A 19,137-nucleotide genomic window follows, 5' to 3' on the forward strand; every position below is an offset into this window, starting at 1 on the left:
AACAAAAAGGAATATTATTAACAGGACGAGTGTGGTGGTCGGGGTAGTTGAAAACTACACTCTTCATCTTGTTACCCCGAGTTCGAATCGTGGTCGTTCTAAGAATTACCCTTCCTGCGTACAGTATTCCAGATACAGTCAATGCAGACACTATCCAGAGCATTCTTGAAATCGATGAACAGCAGGTGAAGCGGTGGTCTCTACTTCGAACACCGTACACTTCTCCAAAATGATCCGAAAGATGTTGATATGTTCAGTGCGTGAGTTTCCAGAGCTAAAACCAGCCTGCTCTCTGCCGATCAAACCTTCTAGGTATTCTTTGGTGCGTTCTAGGATAATTTTGTGGCGCAGTGGGGTTAACAACATTCGAAATTTATTTCGAATGTTGTTAATTCGATTGACAGTTGCCAATACCGGTGTTCTCCGTGGCGGAGTCGGCCTGCATTAGGTCGAAAAAAGAATTGAATTTAAAAAATGAATTTTGACATGTCAATTAAGAAAAGAGTATATACAAAGTTTTCAGTTTGTCGTCCACTTTATGTAATAAAGTTATTTAAATTATAAAATTAAATAAAGTTTTTATGATTGATTTCCTTCTGCGGTTTTAACCCATAAACAACAAGTTTGTAGACTTTATAAAAGGGGCTTTGCGAAATCTATCATAGAAGCGTGATCCGATCGAAGGCACCTAGCTGTATTCCTGAGGAAACGGTGTGACGAATCGCGTTGCATTAAAGACTTGCGGAAGGCTCAAGATGTCCTCGAAAATTTTATTACCTTTTGTCGAGTGACGAAGTTTACAGGTCTTCATCTTGATACATGCCGCAGTTTCCTCCTGTGCTTATTTCCTCCGCAGTTGGGCCTTTGGGTCGGATGTGGAGATGCAGATTTGTAGCTGCACGCAGAAGGTGTTGCTACCTGAAAGCTTGAAGTCTAGGTATTTCAGTAAATTTCTTAATTCGATGATTGGTCTGATCAGTATTGCTGTTTGTGCCCGTTGAATTACATTCTCCACGCCTTCCTCAGGGGCATCAGGATGAGCGAAGTTTCTCCATCGCCAGTTGTGTTGCTGTATAATGTTGAAAGTCAGCCTTTTGATTAGGATTTCCTATAAGTCTTTTAGGGAGTACTATGATGTGGTTTTGGCAATTCAATGATGCGGTTTTTGTCATTTATTTACATATTTACTTATTTATTACCGATTCGCATGTCCTATTACATCCATTTCCACAAGAGATAAATTTTTGTAAATGCAAGACAACTCTACCACTCTCCAAGAGGCTTCCCTCTAAGCACTACCCTTTCACCCATTCACACTTTTGCACAGCATCGCATCGATCTCCCCTACATGTTGTGATGTTATGTTGACCACTTCTGCAACTATCTCTGCTCAGGTATGTATGGTCTGGACAAGAAGTTGAGGAATCTTTGGAGACCAGTTTTGCTGGAATTGATTCTTGTCCTGGTTTTATTTTGGTGGTAGTATCCGAAGACGCGATGGTAAACTGAGCGCTCTGCCTGTCCTGCACGTCGTACAGCGATCGCGGCATGTTAGGCCGGACAACCGGCGATCTGCGATTCGATTGATCGCGCAAGGTGATCTCACATACTCGACTCAATGATCTTACCTGAGTAGGGCAAAGCCCTCGGTTGTTGGGTAATTTCGAAAAAAAATGATGAAGTGCGGAATCGTTTATTTTAAAGTGCTCTATGGCTTCCGAGCGAAATGGCCTAGGAATAATTTTCCAATTGCTTCATTGTTCTGTAATGGGTTGTGGGCTAGTATCCGCCTTTGTATAGATTCTAGAAGCAGTCATGGACCTCTGGGAGGCAATTTTACCCTACTTGCGCATACCTTAAGATCTTGTATTTTTTCACTCAATCACGAACTGGAATTCACATATGTAAAACACATTTGAAACGAAGGCGACAGTTTTGAGTTGAGCTAACCAATTTTGGGTTTCGATCGCGCGTACGTTTCGTGAATTTGTAATATAACGGGCCCGTGTGAAAGCCTAAGAGCTCATTTACAACTACTAAATTTTATTCAATGATCGACTACCTACCACTGTTGCATAGATCTTTTTTTCGAAGATATGTAGATAGAAGATGTTGTGTGATCCATAGATATTTATATCTGTTCGGGGTCGCCGGGGGCAAGTTCTGCAGAGGAAGAATGATCATGTGCGTTTGGGTCAGTTGACTGATCGGGTTGATCGTGTTGCGACATAGTGTCCAATTTCGAAAGGAACGCGGGAGCCTTGGGGGCTCAGAATTGTTTTCCACGTAATACGAGTCCTCGACAACATACTGAGTTCGGGCTGAAGTCGAGTTTGAAAAAAGTTCGGTGTTTTGGACAACCTGGTCGCTTTCAAGATAGTGAAGTTCCCATGGAAGTGGAATGTTCCCATGACCGTTATTGATGGAGGTGCTAAAAATAGCGGGTTGATACCTGTGAATTCCATTCAGAAGATTTCGTTTTTAAGTTAATCGAGGGTTAGGAAATGATCCTCGAACTCTTTGCAATAATTTCATCATCCTTGCACCGAACCCCACTAATCACCTAGAGATGAACGAAGCAGAGACTGTATCTAAACCCAAACATAATCAATTGTGTTCATTCAGTGTAAATATTAGCTGAGTTTTATGTGAGTTATAATTGATCAAAGATGTTTGTGCAATCACATTTTTTAATTAAAGATCACCTCGCGTTCGGGTCATTTCCGTTTAGGAACTTCCGATTCTATTTTTTAACCAATTTGCATACCTCCCAAATCGTGGTGTGAATTCTATGTTTTGTGTCGTTTATTAGCAATTAAAGTGAACCACATGATCGGAAAATGGCTTCATACGAAGAGTTAGCTAAGGATTATGACGCAGCATTCAGCGACCGTAATCAATGGACTATGTCAGGTTAGTAACATATTAGCGTATATTAGGGACTTCTTTCAAATGTTTGTCAATAATGTTGGATGGGGTTAACGCAACATTTCCTGGGTTATTATCCGAACTTTATCTTTTATCCGCAATATCTTTTTAGCAAAGGTGAGGGGGGGGGGGGGTAGGATACGTGAATGTATTTACGCACACAGTGTTGGACTCCCGATTCGGTACGTCGTCGGAATATCAACTAAACACCTCCCCATCGTCAGAGACCTAGCCTGGAACCGTTTGTCACATTACTTCGGGCTAGTCCCGGACCTCTCCCGCCTTGCGGAGCTTAATTTTAGATCATTTCGGGAATAAGAAACTGTCGATATGCTTCATATGGTCTTCATCAAACCTATCTGACTTTAGATTGCAGTCGAATATCTTCTGTTGCATCTGATTAATTAATTCCAGTTTTGCGAGACGATTAGATTGCTCCATTAGTCCCAAATAATACGGATCATACATTGGCATGGGGTTGGGCTACTTAGTCAACCATTCGATCAGGTCAACATACGTAAAATATGAGGGGGTCATAGTTATGACTTCTAAGACAAAGTGGAAGAGTCATTGAAACTGTTCCATTGCATTATTGCAATAATGTGCATAAAAAAGCGTAAGCCATAGCCAATTGTTAAGTTGAGAAAAACTTTATGAAGCGTCTTTTTCCGACGAACGTCTAAAGAATGAAGTCATCGAAACTCTGAGTATTTCTGAATTGGCATTTTGTGTGCAAGCGACTGTCGAGCTCAGCATTGTTAGCGTTGGGTACCTAACCGGTGAGTTAATAATATTGATGAGTAATTAGTGAAATGGAAAGTCATTTTTAAGGTTTTGTATAAAGCCAAAACTATTTAAAGTTGGTTTGTTGTCTGTTTCTGTATTTTTTTGTATATCAATTTCTCTATCTGTTACGTTCGTTGATACGTCAATCACAAAGAAGACCAGTTGTAGAACGCCACTTCATCCAGGTTGTGTTGTGTGTGTGTGTATGGTGCGGGAGAAGCTACAGCTTCTGAGCACTCAGGCCGTGTTGGCCCATTGTACTCGCCACCCCTGTCTAATGGAATATTCCGGATTCGTTAACGTATCGCAGGATTTCGGTTAGTGGATGTGATGCTACCCGTCGCAATTGGAGAACATCGGCACCAAAGATCTGATGCCTGATGCGTCCATAGGCGGGGCATTCACAAAGAAAATACTCCCTGGATTCCGCTTCCTCATTACAGGAGGGACACGTATCATCTTCGGTATTTCCTATTCTGAACATATGCCCAGCCAGTGAATTATGGCCTGTCAGAATGCCCACAATACACCTGCAAGTCTTCCTGCTTTTCGACAGGATAAACTTTGCGGTACGTATGTTCGGTTCTGGCAGGAAAAGTTTGGTGTGTCGAGCAGCATTTAGGCTGTGCCACCTGCCATTATGGGAAGCTTGTTCCCAGTTTTTGAAAACAGACTTAGCCAATGCTACTGATACTCCAATTGCTGGCTCCGGTCCCGGTATAGGGGAGATTGACCCCTCTTTCGCTAAAGCGTCCGAGATTTCATTTCCCTCTACGCCACAGTGACCAGGTACCCAGAGTAGTTCCACCGTATTGAATCTAGACATAGAATTCAATCAGCTTCTGCATTCCTGAACGATTTCCGAGGTGATCAAAGGACTGCTCAATGCCTTCAGTGCAGCTTGGCTGTCACTGCAGATTGCGATGCGCCTACCCTTCAACCGCTCAACAATCACCCAGTTTCCCGCCCTTAGGTTCGCATAAACTTCGGCTTGAAAAACCGTTGCATATTGTCCCAAAGAAAAAGCCCACTTTTCATTTTAATTCGAGAGGTAGACTCCGGCTCCAGAACCCTCTTCTGTTTTTGAGCCATTGGTGTAGAAGACTTCCGTATATACAGCCACGCATTCTTCTGGGACTTCTCAGTTCTCTCTACGCTTCAGGGTAACTTCATATCTTCTACCAAACAGATGTATGGGGACACGAGAATTGGAAGGGATTGTAAGAATTGGATTCAGTCCTCCCAGTAACTCTTCCAAAGGTCTGTGCCCCCCACATCCATTGTTTTGCCATAGATCTAGCTGCCGTCATTGTAGTGCTTTCAATAAATATGTCCAGGTGCTGCAAATTGAGTAGGGCATTCAGAGCCGGATGTCGTGCTCATGGCACCAGTGATACCCATACACACAGTTCTTTGCAGTGCGGCTAGTTTACGGTGAAAACCTTTTTGTCTCACCTTAACCCACCACACTACGGATGCATATACGAACATCGGGCTAATGATGGCAACGTATATCCACATTACCACATGAGGCCTGAGTCCGTCTGCACATCCAATAAGCTGTGAGAGCTCGTTTCATCTTTACCTCTACATGTTTGTTCCAAAGAAGTTTTTGTCTAGAGTGACTCCCAAATATTTCACTTCTTCGGAGAGTTGAAGGCTGGTACCCCCCATCTCAGGAAGGCAAAATGCATCTAGTTTTCTCCTTTTTGTGAATAATGCCATTGTGGTTTTATTTGGATTAACTAAAAGACCATGTGTGAGGCACCAACTGTCTATCAAATCAACGGCATGCTGTATATTCCTACACACCATTCCAAGATCCCGATCAACAGCAAGCACAGTCACGTCATCAGAATAAGCTTGAGCGGGTATTGACAAATTTTGCAGTTCGCATAGTAATGAGTCGATCAGCATACTCCACGGAAGTGGCAAAAGCACACCTCCTTGGGGGCAGCCCTTCGTTGCTTCTGCAGTTAGATAGTGATCGACACCCACCTCAGCGTACAGCAATCTCTGCATTAGCATAGCATGGATCCACTTAATTAAAGCATCATCAACACCATGCTCTCTGGCGGCCTAACAAAGTTTTTGAAAAGGTGCACAGTCAAAAGCCCCTTCAATGTCTACGAACACCTCCATCGCGTACTCACCATTCAAAGTTGCATCCTCTATCTTTGTGACTAAAGAATGAAGAGCAGACTCACAGGACTTCCACGCTGATAAGTATGTTTGTTTTCATTAAGTGGGTGGGATCTAAATACGTCTCCACGAATGTAACGCTCCACCAGTCTCTCCAAACCTTTCAGCAAGAATGAAGTAAAGCTGATCTGTCTGAAGTTCTTTGGATTAGAATAGTCATCTTTCACAGGTTTCGGTATGAAGACTACCTTAACCTTTTGCTAAGAGGAAGGCACGTAGCCCAGAGCAAGACATCCTCGAGAAATATTTCTTAGAGCTCTAAGTGCTCCATACCCTCTTTTAGCATTGCCGGATAGATGCCATCCATGGCAAGTGCTTTGAAATGTTCAAAGGACAGTATAGCAGCTCTCACCTTTTCATGGGTAACAACCGCTTTCGCAGTGTTTCAGTCCCCCTTGCAGCACTTGCAAGAACCGTCAACTCTCCCCCTGCCACTTCTCTCACCCGTTCTCCCGGGAGGTGTACTTCTAGGAGGGTCTGTGCTGAATCAAGTCTGGAGCTCTTAAAAGTACCGTAATGATGATTACTTCACTTCGATATAATTTGCACTCATGTCGTGTTTGTGATTATGTATAAATGGAGCGATTATCACCTGTCGCTACTTTCGGTCACGCTGCTCCCAGGGCAGAGGTGAGGTAGTGTCTGATGAGTTGCCTCTGCCCTGGGCGAAACCGTCCGTCAATAAAAGCTACGTATTAGAACTTTCGTCAGTTACTAAACAAATATTCTTCAAATAAAAATTTGGTTTGGATGTATGATAAAGTGCATGATCTTGATCACCTCGAACCGTTTAAAAATACAGAACTCCTTTAAACTCTATGTCTAGATTCAGTACGGTGTATGTAGACACTGCGGCGAACATGGAGCGGAACCACCAATTGGTGTGTCTGAGATATTCACAAATGCTGCTATCAAAAACTAGGAACAGTGCAACTGCCGAATGCAGCTAGATACACCTAATTTTCCCTGTGAGAAAAAAACATTGTGGGCATTCTGGTCATCACTCACTAGCTAGACATATGTTCCAAATAGGACTATAGCAACATGATACGAGTCCATCCTGGAAAATGGTTGCTATAAGCACCTATGTGAGGTATAGTGTATAAACATCACTTCCGCGCCTTTCTTGTCGGCTCCTCATAATCCGCTCCGATTCCCTAATCATTTTCCGAGAAGCTTGCTGTTCTCCATTGCTGTACGACACGTAGTTCTCACTCGTCGTCCATCCTGGCATAGCAATTTCCATTGCATGACATAACTCACTATGAAGTTATTGCCCTTTCTGCGGTGTGTGACCTATCCACTGCCTGTGCCGCTTTCTGATTCGGTATCGGACCCTTGTGCGACGAACTTCTTTATTTGTTATTGTCCTAGATCAGAATACATCAATTACACAACACAGATATGAATGTTTGAAAGTTTGGAGCTTTTGGTCAACAGCGATCAATGTGCTACTCCCATAAAAGTACATTGAAGGAATATTCATCGTTATCCCTAAAAGCTGTCTGAAGTCGTGGCCTACGCCATAGCTCCATCTGAGGCATGGTTTGCCTTTTCTTCTTTTTCTATCATAAATGTTTTGCTAATAGACTTTCCAGCCGTTCCGTAATTGGGGCCCGGCAGTATGTCAACGAGATAGTGAACCGAATCTATATTTGCCCCCAATATGTTCTGACATTCATCAAGGCTGAGAGGGGACGCCGTTGAATCAAGACGTGGACAATTTAGTTGAAAGCGGTTCCATCTGGAGAGGCCCATGTGTATTTGTGGACCGTTTTCCACGAAAAGCAGGTAGTTCCAACAACTATTTGATATTGCTAACTGAATAATCCGCAGTCCGTTATTCCTCCGTCCCTACTTGACTGTTAAAATCCCAAGTGCGATTTTGATATCATACTTGGGACAGGCTTCGAGGGTCCACTCTACTGCATCCTAGAAGGTATTCTTCTACGATCCTGCAATTTCCTTTGTAGGGTCATGAACCTTAATGAGACTTATATTTCGAAATTTACCTTATATACTCAGTGTGCATTGTTTTTGCTTATGCTTTTAAAGCTGATGACTCCGAGCACATGGTTTACTGGATGGCCACTATAATATATGGTATAGTGGCTCTCTGGAAAGCGTTCCCTTTACAGCCAATCTTTTGCAAAGCTGTTGCACTTTCCCTGAGAAAATGCGCAAATCGTTATTCCGTTTTCGTTGCCTGGTCCGTCGTTGTAAAATTCGTCTAGTCCCAGACTCTTTTTATGGCTTCGTTACGTTTACGTTACGGTTTTCTCTGCAGGGTTATTAGCCCTACCAAATCTCAACAGTGCCTTGATTACTACAACAACCGCTCAAGAATGCAGATGTTTTTAGCCACATAGTTCTAGGGTGACTAAGTCGTCGTCCATCTTGGGGTAGTAGGATCCATTACATGACATAACCCACTATGGAGTTGTTGCCCTTTCTGCAACTTGTGACCTATCCATTGTTGTCACTTCCGCTTTATGATCATCAGCGTGTTCATAGATGTCTGACCCGTATGCCGACAAAGTTCTTGATTTGTTATTGTCCCAGATCAGAATACCCCAATTACGCGAAGCACTTATGAATGGTGGAAAATTTGTCAGCATTCGCACAACCCGAGGGTTGTGTTTTGCCTGGAGGCAGTTTGCTCGAAGTTGGTTTTCCCGGAGGCGGTTTGCTCGGAGGTGGTTTGCCCGGAGACATTGTTTTGCTCGAACGTAGTTTGCCCGAAAGCTGCCCAAAGATGTCGGCGGAGCCCCTTTTGCCGAGACAAGGCTAGTTTAAACTGGGGGTCGTCCGGTACCCAGAATTCACCGTTCACAGCCACACCTTAAACCCTGTGACCATTCAGCCCTCGGCACACCTTGGCTTAGGGTTTTGATTACCGCTTAGCTTTAAGTGTCACCTCTGGTTTCCTGAAGGATCCTCCTAACTGAGCTCCCTCACCATGACAAGGCAGGTAATCGTCGAGGGAGCGGTCGTAACGAAACTGACTGCTCGAATATTTTCCAATATTACAGTGTCGGACTTGAATGTTTCTACGCCTACAGGATTGCCTTGACTAATCGGCATTACTACCAGGAGTAAAGTTGCGATGAGGGTACTTGTCGACATTTTCTTTTTCTTTCTTGGCTGGTTACTATTATCCGGTTTCTGCTCGTGTTGAGTCATTTCTGCTGCTTCCGGTGAAGATCTGAGTGTTCTGCTTCCGTGGCTTCGCATTCAGTGATGACGTACTTTCTTTTTTTCACTTCCATGTTACTTCGTATCCTGGTTCCCATCTTCTGTTAGAGGCAAGGGCCCAAGTCGGTGTACCACCCTTTTCAATGTGATTTTCATATCTACCATGCAAGTTAGACCATCGTCGCCCAACTAAAACTCTTCCAAGTGGCCACTGCATCCTTGATGATTACCATTAAACCAGGTTTAACGCTGTTGCATTGTTCCTTATATTTATTTCTATATTGGAGGATTCGTGTGACCATCGATTCCAAAATTTTGATTTTAATTGGCTAACTAAATCTTAGTTAAAGGCACATTTACTGATTGCTTCTGATCTAACTGAGCCATTAGAGCTTCTCCAACCAGAAAATGCCTTGGGGTTAGCGTATTTAAAACAGTGGGGCCAGCCGACATGGGGGTCAACAGCGCGTTGAGTTGAGGACAGTTTCAATTTTGATGACCACAGTTTCTAATTCTCCGCACGTTAAAGAGGCGACTCCCTGTTTTATACAAAAATGCTGGACTTTCCTATTTTTGGAAAACAGTTTGAAAAGTTACCCACTTGAGGCAAGGAAAATTTAGTTTGCAATTGGGATAACGTCATTTTTTGGGCGAAGCTTTTCTTTGGATGGCTCTTTCTGTCCTCCATGCATGATGTATCTACATATGTTAACAGATCTGTAATGGTGTGAGACCATTCCTGCTAAAAAAGATTCAGTACTTTTCACATGTTTACAGATAATATTATATAATTGCTGCAAAATTGGCAGACATGTTTTAGTAGGTTTTATTACCAAGATTGGTTAGTTCATACACAAAAATATACATTAGCTATGGCAAAATACAAATAACTGAAACAACGGAGTCACCTTTGAAGTTTATAAAAATAAGGAAAGAAACGTTATGTGCTATAATAGATTGGCATTGGTAATCACTGAGTGCAAATACCATAGAAAGTGTTTGGTAACTCGTGAACCTTAAATTTCGAGTATGGAAAATCTGGGCTGACAAGCAATTATTCAACTTGCATGGAGTTTTTTTGTCTCCCTCGAAGGGTCCAGCTAATTACAGTGGAGATGATTGAATAGCTAATAGTTGGAGAAGGTCATCGCACCGAATGGTTGTTATTTAAGCAAAAGGCTTTCTCTTTGACTTAGTTGATATGGACGATGGGAGTACTGGATGCTCCCTTTCACTACATCCCCTTTCCTTTATTTGTGTCGCCTCTCAGTTACCGAAAGTTAGTTCTAGGAACCTTTCCTATGCAAACCTTCTTTCCCAGGTCCATGGAAGATTTATGAATGGAAGATTTTGTCTCTCCCACTATCGTAAGCCTTTTTATTGCTCTCCCAGCACCAAATAACTCAGTTAGTCAAAACTGTCTCTCCTAATTATTTAGATCATGGTACGGACTATGATTATTTCCGTGCTGGGATTTTGTCGGGTTTGTGTGATTCTGTGCTAGAATTTTCAAATATTATATACGAGTATGCGCTACATAAAATTCGGAAAAGTTTCTTATTAGTTAAGAATTGTGAACAATGACTGGGATTTGAACGCGAAATGCAATACGGAATCCAACAGAAAAATCCAAAACTGTGAGGATATCGTGAGAATTCATGGAAGAGGTTCGAATTTCAGGTTTCATTAAATGAACAAGTCGGTCTTGACCAAATATAGAAGTGATTGCCTGTTAGAATGGAGTGAAAGTTTATTTTGAGGTGTTTTGGATTATCATCGACAACAGTTCGAACAAAAATCAATTTTTAGAATATTGTGCGAATATTATTCCAATGAAAGTGTTTGACACTCGATTGTCATTTCGCCAGAATATTCAGTTCAAATTTGGACTATTATTTAGGAAAAGCAACTGAATATTTAGAATCAAACGTTCAAATGGCTACGAATGATGAATTATCGGGAGACTTTTCCAGGATATTCACGCAGCGTACCGAAAGGAATCCCACAGGTAATTATTCACTTTGATACAGATCCACGTTAGAAATAGATTTTCTTCGGGGAGAAAAGATTATTGATAAAAATATATACTAAACAAAGAGGTGTAGTTGAGAGCTAGATGGAGAGAGAGAGAGAGTAGAGTGCATCTTGTAGTGACAAAATGGGTTGCCGGTGAGTAATCAAAACAACCTTGTAAGTAGCTCCCCACGGGTTCCTGTCGTATTTGCTTCAAGGCACAACTGCTTGTAGCGATTCCGCTTACTTTCGCATATAGCCTTCTTAAGGCTATTTCGAAGATCGCGGTATTCCTTCTCCGACTGCCGATGTTCTGGTTCCCCTCTGGTCATTTGGAAAAGCCTCCTCGCTTACAGGCACGATGATCTCAACAGCGAGATTTCTTAGTTCCCCCAGTAGTTTGGTTTCCTACTGTAATGGAACTTGCGTCGCGGCATTGTATAGTCGCATCCCTCAGTTACCTGTTGACATCACTGGCTCAGTTTTTCCAGCGCCGTTCTCTTCGGGTCGTAACCTCCTTCTAAAGCCGCCAGGAATGTCTCTTCCTCGTAAGATTCAGTGGACCACCCAGCTATCCTGGTTTTTCCGCTTCTATTCCTCACTGACTGTCGCCTCCCGCGTTGCTGATGTCGAGACAGATGGCCTGATGGTCACTATATGTGTAGTATTGACTGACCCGCCAGACCATGCCTTTCGCTAACGTGGTACTAAGGTAAGTCACATCGACGATTGAGCCTAGCCCTCTGCCTCGGAAGGTAAGCACGCATCCAGCATTGGCCGGTAGGATGTCCAGCTCCGCGAGATTTCAAGCAGGATTTGGCCCCTGGTGTTTGTCACTCGAGGCATTGAAACCGCCAGCAATTATTTTGGGGCTATGGTCTCTAGCGTCCAACACTAAGCTGTCTAGCATCTCCTCATATTGCGCTAATGTTGCACTAGGAGGAGCATAATAGTTGTAGATATGGACGCAGTTGACTTTCGCCCGTACAAAGCCGACTCCCGACAATGCCATTGTTTCTTGAATGGCTTGTGGTCTACATGCCCATATCGCCACGTTTTCCAATGAGTCTTTCACTCACGTAGGACCAACGTAATTTCTCAAATGGTTTGCGAGAGGAAGCCTTGAGCTGCCTCGCGATGGTTAAGGTTGATTTGTATCAACCTCATTGAGCTTTACGATTTAGCTTCCTCCTATATGCCGGGCACCTGCCACCACATGCCCGCCGTCTACTCCCTTTTTCCCTTTGCACAACATGCATCGTGGATATCCCGTGCCGTTTTTCATATGGTGGCCCTCTTCTCCACACTTCCTGCACCTTCTTGACCTATCGTGCTCACTAGCACATGCTGCGTCTAGGTCTTTCCACTCGATTACTATCTGTTACTTTCGAGCTTTCACGATTGCTTGCTTCCCTAGCACATTTTCCATCTGACCACGAAAACTATCCACTGTCTTCTCGCTAGATTTGGTTAATTCCAGCATCAGATCCCTCTTTTGCATACGCCTAATATGGCTCGCACTGCCACACAATTCCAATATTATTATTATTATTTGACTTTTCGGAGGATATCGACGTAGGATATATCTCCTTTTCTGCAAATAATGATTACTTCCGGACTAATCTTCTTTTTGTTCTTCTGCCGCCTTCCTTTGTCCATTCTTCGGGTTTACGAGCTATAGGCTCTTCCCCTTTGGTTTAAGTTGGAGCCGTAAGACAAGAACTACCCGAAACTTTCGCTGGCTCAGCTTTCTTCGGCGAGGAGGCTTTCTTATTCATGGCCGCTTATTAGTCACAAAGGGATTCACTTATTCCATCCCTACTCCGTTTGCTCGCGTTCTCAACTACCTTATGTTGAGGAGGCGTCACCTGCGTCTCCCGCGTGACTTTTTCGCATGACCGGCAGCGTTTTTCTGCTCCACCGCCCTAAAATAGCACAACTTAGTGCCCCGTATTAGAGCTCTGCTATTTTGTTGGATATTTCGCATCTCCTTAATGAACTTATAGAGTTCATATAAGCGTTTCCCCAGTGAAATAAACTTCATGTTGCCTAATCTCCGAATTACCCTTCATACTAATAGCTGTTCAAATAAAGTTGATATATATAATTTTTAGTAATTGGCTGCAGAACTCCCATCAAGTCCATCCTAGAATCATGAATGAATCAATGAATCCAGTAATATAGGTTATGATATGGAACATGATCCTACCAATTTTGGTGCAAATTGCACTATTATTACCAAAGTTATAATAGGTCAAAGTTGTCGCTTCTGAGCAAATTCTAAGACTTCGAATGTCAGTAGCACCCAAAAGTGGATAATATTATACATGCATATACATTACGTGCTAGGAGGAAGGGTGGAGATGTCTTTATAAAATAAATACACAGAACATTTCATACCTTAATCGTCCAGCTACCGGTTTCCCGATTTATTTATTTTAGTAAAATTTTCAGAATAATATTATGTAGGTTGTTTCTAAGGCTTGTGATCAAAGGGTAGTATAGGTCCCAAGGCGAAACGTGGATTGCTACCCACGATGGAGCATACAACTTGGGAAACGCCTGCTCAACCAACACCAACAGCTCTACTAACAAACCCTATCTCCACCTCCACGCGGTGACTGCTGGGAGCTCTTTCTTAACGAAAAGCTGCAGACGGAGAAGGTTGAAGGCGAGTCTCCCGCGCCTAAAAACGGGACAAATTGTACCAACTGCTCTTCTAGGTTGGGGGTTGGGTAGGGCTGACAACCCTACATGGAACAAAACTTGTTACGAAGCCACAACAGGAGCCTCGGTCTGGACGGATAACACAACGACGAACCCGCCAACGACAACGGAATAACGATTTGCGCAATTTCTCATGGAACGTGCACTCCCTGTACAGACCGAATGCTGCTGAGCAGCTAGCCGATACCCTGTCCTAATATAGGCCTGATATAACAGCGTTACAGGAGATGCGTTTGACAGGAACCGGTTTTCTGGAGAAGAGTCGCTACGTAAACCATGTGCTCGGAATAGGTTTCTTAGTCAGCCAAAAAATGAAACCTGCTGTTATCGGCTTTGAAAACATAAGCGAACGGCTATGCACTCTGCGCTTGCAAGGAAAATCTACAAATATAAGCCTCATTAACGTTCATGCCCCTACAGAGGAGACTACAGAGTCGGAGAAGGATACCTTCTACGAGGCAGTAGAACGAACCCTCGAAGCCTGTCCCAGATATGATATCAAAATCATATTTGGGAGTTTTAGTAGGGACGGAGCCCGTATTCAGGCGATACGTTGGCTCCCATAGCTTACACCAAAATACAAATGATAAAGGACTGTGGATTATTTAATTAGCAGTGTCACACGAAATTGTTATTGGTTTGCGCAGAAAGCGGTCTACAAACATACGTGGGCCTCTCCAGACGGAACCACTTTCAACCAAATTGACCACGCGTTGATCGAGCGCCGCAACCTCTCAGCCTTGGTGAATGTCAGAAAATATAGGGGGGCCAATATAGACTCGGATAACTATCTCGTTGGCATGGTGCTCCGAGCTCGAATAACAACACCATCCGGAATCTCCTCTGACAATCAGGTGACAGTTATCATTGAAGCCATCCACAACACAGCCCTCCGCAACACCTACAAGAGTGAAATGGATGCCGTAATAACCGCAATCAACATCCTGGAGATGACGCATCAACAAAAGATCTTCACAATCACCTGAAGAACGATATCATAAATACGGCCACACACATACTTCGCCCAAGCCGCAAGAACAGTCGGAACGGCTGATTTGACGATGAATGTAAGCCAGCTACGCAACGGAAGAATGCTGCATACCGAGTAACGTTGCATTCCCAAAGAACGCGGGCACGCGCAGAGACTTATCACGAACTCCGGCGAGTGGAAAAGCGACTTCACAGGCGGAAAAAGGAAGCCTGTGATAACCAACAGTTTTATGAACTCGAAAAGTAGAGGGAGCAACCACACCAGGGGCGGAAGTTTTATCAACAAGTCAGTGGGATGAAGCCTTACACACCTCGATGTTTATCCTGCCGAGACAAAGAAAGAAATCTGATTTGAGGCAGAATGGGCATATTGGAGCGATGGGTTGAGTACTTTGATGAACTACTGAACAACCAGAACATCGGCGAATTGGAGGTCCCACCAACTGAAGACGACGGACAAATACTACCACCATCAAGTATAGAAGAAACAGTCCGTGCAATTCATCGGCTTAAAAATCATAAGTCGCCAGGAGTCGATGAAATTACAGCCGAATTGGTCAAACATGGAGGCGACCAATTACACCAAATGGTTCATCAACTTGTGCCCAAGGTGTGGGACAACGAATCGATGCCTGACGACTGGTAAAGAGGCTTTATCTGTCTCATGCATAAAAAGGGAGATGTCACACAGTGTAGCAATTACAGAGGTATCACGTTGCTGAGTACCATCTATAAGATATTCTCCTCTATCTTGCTAGGCCGGATAGCCCCACACGCCCAGAACATCATTGGCCCATACGAAAGAGGCTTCACTCCAGGCAAATCAGCAATAAATCAGATTTTCTCTGTGCGGCAAACGATGGAAAAACTGTTGGAATATGGACATCAGTTCCACCGTCTTTTCATCGACTTTAAAGCCGCCTATGATAGCATAGCCAGGGTAAAACTGTACACGGCCATGAGAGAATTCGGTATTCCAACCAAATTAATAAGACTGATTAGGCTGAGCCTGACCAATGGTTTAAGACAAGGGGATGCCCTATCATGCGTCCGCTTTAACCTAGTCCTGGAGAAAGTGATTCGCGATGCCGATGTAAATGTGAGGGGCACCACCCTCTTCAAGTCGACCCAACTACGCTGATGATATTCACATCATGGGAAGAATTACCCGAAATGCACAGTTTACCTTCATCCAGATCGACCAGGCGGTGCGAGATCTCGGTCTGCACATTAATGAAGGCAAGACGAAATACATGGTGGCAACGAACAATATAGAATCGCATTGGTCAAACGAAAATTATGAAGATAGGAGACTCCAACTTTGAAACCGTTGAAAATTTCTCCTATTTAGGGTCGAAAACCACAACCGATAACAGCTATGACGATGAAATTCGCGTACGGTTGTTGGCAGCCAACAGAACCTATTTCAGTTTACAAATAATGTTTCGCTCGGCGCGTCTCACCATAGCCAGTCCTTATGTATTCCTCGGAGATTTGGGTTCTTAGCAAGAAAAATTGGGAACTCTTGGCCGCGATCGAGAGAAGAATCCTCCAAAGAATTTTTGGCCCCCTACATGAAGATGGACGATTCTACAGACTACATAACGACGAAATCTATGAGCGATATCAAGACCGTCAGGTTGTTGATAAAATTCGGCACAACAGGATACAGTGGGCGGGTCACTTAATCCGTATGGATGAGTATGATCCAGCCCAGAAAGTCTATATGGGCAATATCTATGGTGGAAAAAGAAGACGAGGCATACCCTGGCTGAGATGGAACGATGGCGTGGGTCAGGACGCCAGACAGCTTTTAGGGATATCGAATTGGTGGACCACGGTTCAAAACCGGGCTGTCTGGAGTTCCTTATTAAGGCAGGCCTAGACCAAATTCACTTAATGGGTGCTTTGCATGAGCCGGGCACAAGAGAGTTTTCAGTGGCTTACAACAGTGGTCAGAAGCTTAGGCAGGTATTTTGCTCACTAGGTAATGCGATCGGGAAGTTTGTTTGAGTAATTTACAAATCTGAAGAGAGTTTGAAATGATGGCAACCTTCTCCTTATCTATCCTGAAAGCCACATTGATGGCCTGAAGACAGCAAAAATATATAAATGCCAATATCGAACTAGCATTCAAGGAAAAGCATGGATCCAGTCGGGACCAACCCCTCCATATGCCGAACCATGGCGCTTGAAGGCAGCATCCGACGTCAGAAAACCTCTAGATTTAAGACCATCGGATAACCTACCACAAGCAGCTGCCACGTGGGCCCTGCCACAGGTTTCAGAATTCCTTTCCTTTAGTTTAAGAAATTCTTTGGTCGCACAGAGGGTCCTTCTGAAATGGGGCAGGAACTCCTTAGCCAAAGCAAAAATCTGCTTCCGGGGGGTGGTTCTGTTCAGCCCCAGACTTCTTCTCAGACTACAAGTAGATAGAGAGTTAAACTTAATTTCAAAGTATTGGGGCAGATTCATAGCGGACGTAGCTGCATACTCTGAGATAGATTTATAGAGACTGATGGCTTTTTGGGGTGTGAGGCCCCAAGAAAAAACAGTTGCAAAATTAATCAGTCTGCCGGCCTTTAAGGATTTCGGGATAATAGAGTTCAAATGACTGAAGAAGTCCTCGTTATTTCCCTGTCAGGGGTGTGACCCTGCTTCTCTTCAAGAATATAGATTGAGAGTTGGTTGTGTTGATTGGTAGGCCCAATCTACGGGACTCATCAACAAAAGGTTTAACCTAGCTTTGCAGACATGTGGCATGTGGGATCAAATTGCACCAGATGAGGTTAAGCCCCTGTAGCAAAGCCGGGAGGATTTTAGGCACCAACCAGCGTACATATTGATAAGTGGTGTTACACCAGCGGCAGAGGCACACTTGTGCTTAAGCGAAACGGCAGTAAGCTCTTCTAGACAGAAGAGCAGAGCATCTGAGGACATCAAGAAGAAATAGGGCAGGGGGCGTTTGAAATTTCATTGGTGGCAGAGACATTTTTATCTCAAGTTATATGTTGACAATGTTGACCACCTGCCTCTTTCATTTCGGACCATTGCACCATAGATTATTACTCCAAATTAGTAAATTATAATATATCTGAAGACATGAGTCTGCCGCGTATTTACTGCTTATTTTCAAATATTACTGCAGAAAACAAATAAAAGTTAAGTAACCACTTCAAAGGGGGACATGCAATTTTATCACAAGTTGTGTCATTAAATTTCGAAATTTATTTATTTTTCGCTGCTACTACTAGTCCCCATGGTGTAACCCATGCAACCAGTTTCGCGTCACCTGAACTTCAGACTGCATCTTGGATGCTTAAAATTATTCTATAATAAAAATGGTTTGAAATTTATGCCCTCGTCGTAGGCGACCACCTTGCAGTTGTGTACTTTTCCTGTCCATCCATTACGCCGCAAACACCGAGTCTTATAAATTATAATTTCACTTTTATTACCCTCTAATCTCGACACTTTGTGCAGGCGTTTTACGAGAAAGAGCGATCAATTGCCACATATTGAAGAGCGGCCATGAAGCAAGAAATTGTTTGTAAAATGGAATTAGACTTTTCTCAATTCCAAGTTGCATTTTAAGGCTCATCACTTTCACTTTTGCGTTATGTTGGACAAGGAAGTGGTTTTGTTATTATCTACATGTGTGCAAAGGTTATTGCCGAAATGACTTGAAAGGGAAACTTAAGTATTTAGTATAGTTTCATGTTTCACAGCACAGGTAAACGTTCACTTAGATAAATATCAATTTAACTCTGAGAGGATCTCGTCATAAAATCCAAAGTAGTTTCCTCAAACACTATCGCAAACCTGGTTAAAAGCGAAGGAGAGAAGGTCTATACGGCCGGGACCACTCAACCGTCTTAGGCTATAAGAACGAAATTTAGAGCTACAGATTTAATTTGCAATGTTTCAAGTTCGCTCCTGAGATAGTGATCTCCTTTTTGAGCCGATATTTGTCAGCACGGTCGATCAAAAAGGATAGACATTTGTGGATCAAGATCTTGTGATTTCTGAAGCTAAGTTCCTAACAAAGTGTTATCTGTGCTTACATCAAAGGCGGACCTTTCATATTATGACTTTTGGTAACCATACGCAGGGACCAAAATCTCTTAGAATGAGGGCATGCTCTCCGGTCGGTGGTACTCAGAGTGCTGCTTTTCTTTTATGAGGATTCCAGGTTGCACATTCTGCGAATAAGTGAAGCATGGTGGTAGAAGTTTGGGGAGCATTCTTCACACGTATTCCACACTATCTGATGTCGAATTTGGTATGGAGATCCAT

General features: G+C 43.3%; 1 protein-coding gene across 1 annotated transcript in view; it reads left to right on the plus strand.

Moving 5' to 3' along the window:
* Positions 1-2,792: 2,792 nt before the first annotated feature.
* Positions 2,793-19,137, plus strand: part of LOC119657496 (cerebellar degeneration-related protein 2-like) — a 361,935-nt gene continuing 345,590 nt past the window's right edge. The window contains exon 1 of the mRNA XM_038064430.1: positions 2,793-2,913. Coding sequence (XP_037920358.1) covers positions 2,841-2,913 — 73 coding nt within the window. The 5' untranslated portion in view covers positions 2,793-2,840. The remainder of the gene's footprint in view (positions 2,914-19,137) is intronic.

Source organism: Hermetia illucens, chromosome 5 (genome assembly GCF_905115235.1).
Source record: "Hermetia illucens chromosome 5, iHerIll2.2.curated.20191125, whole genome shotgun sequence".
Classification (NCBI taxonomy): domain Eukaryota; kingdom Metazoa; phylum Arthropoda; class Insecta; order Diptera; family Stratiomyidae; genus Hermetia; species Hermetia illucens.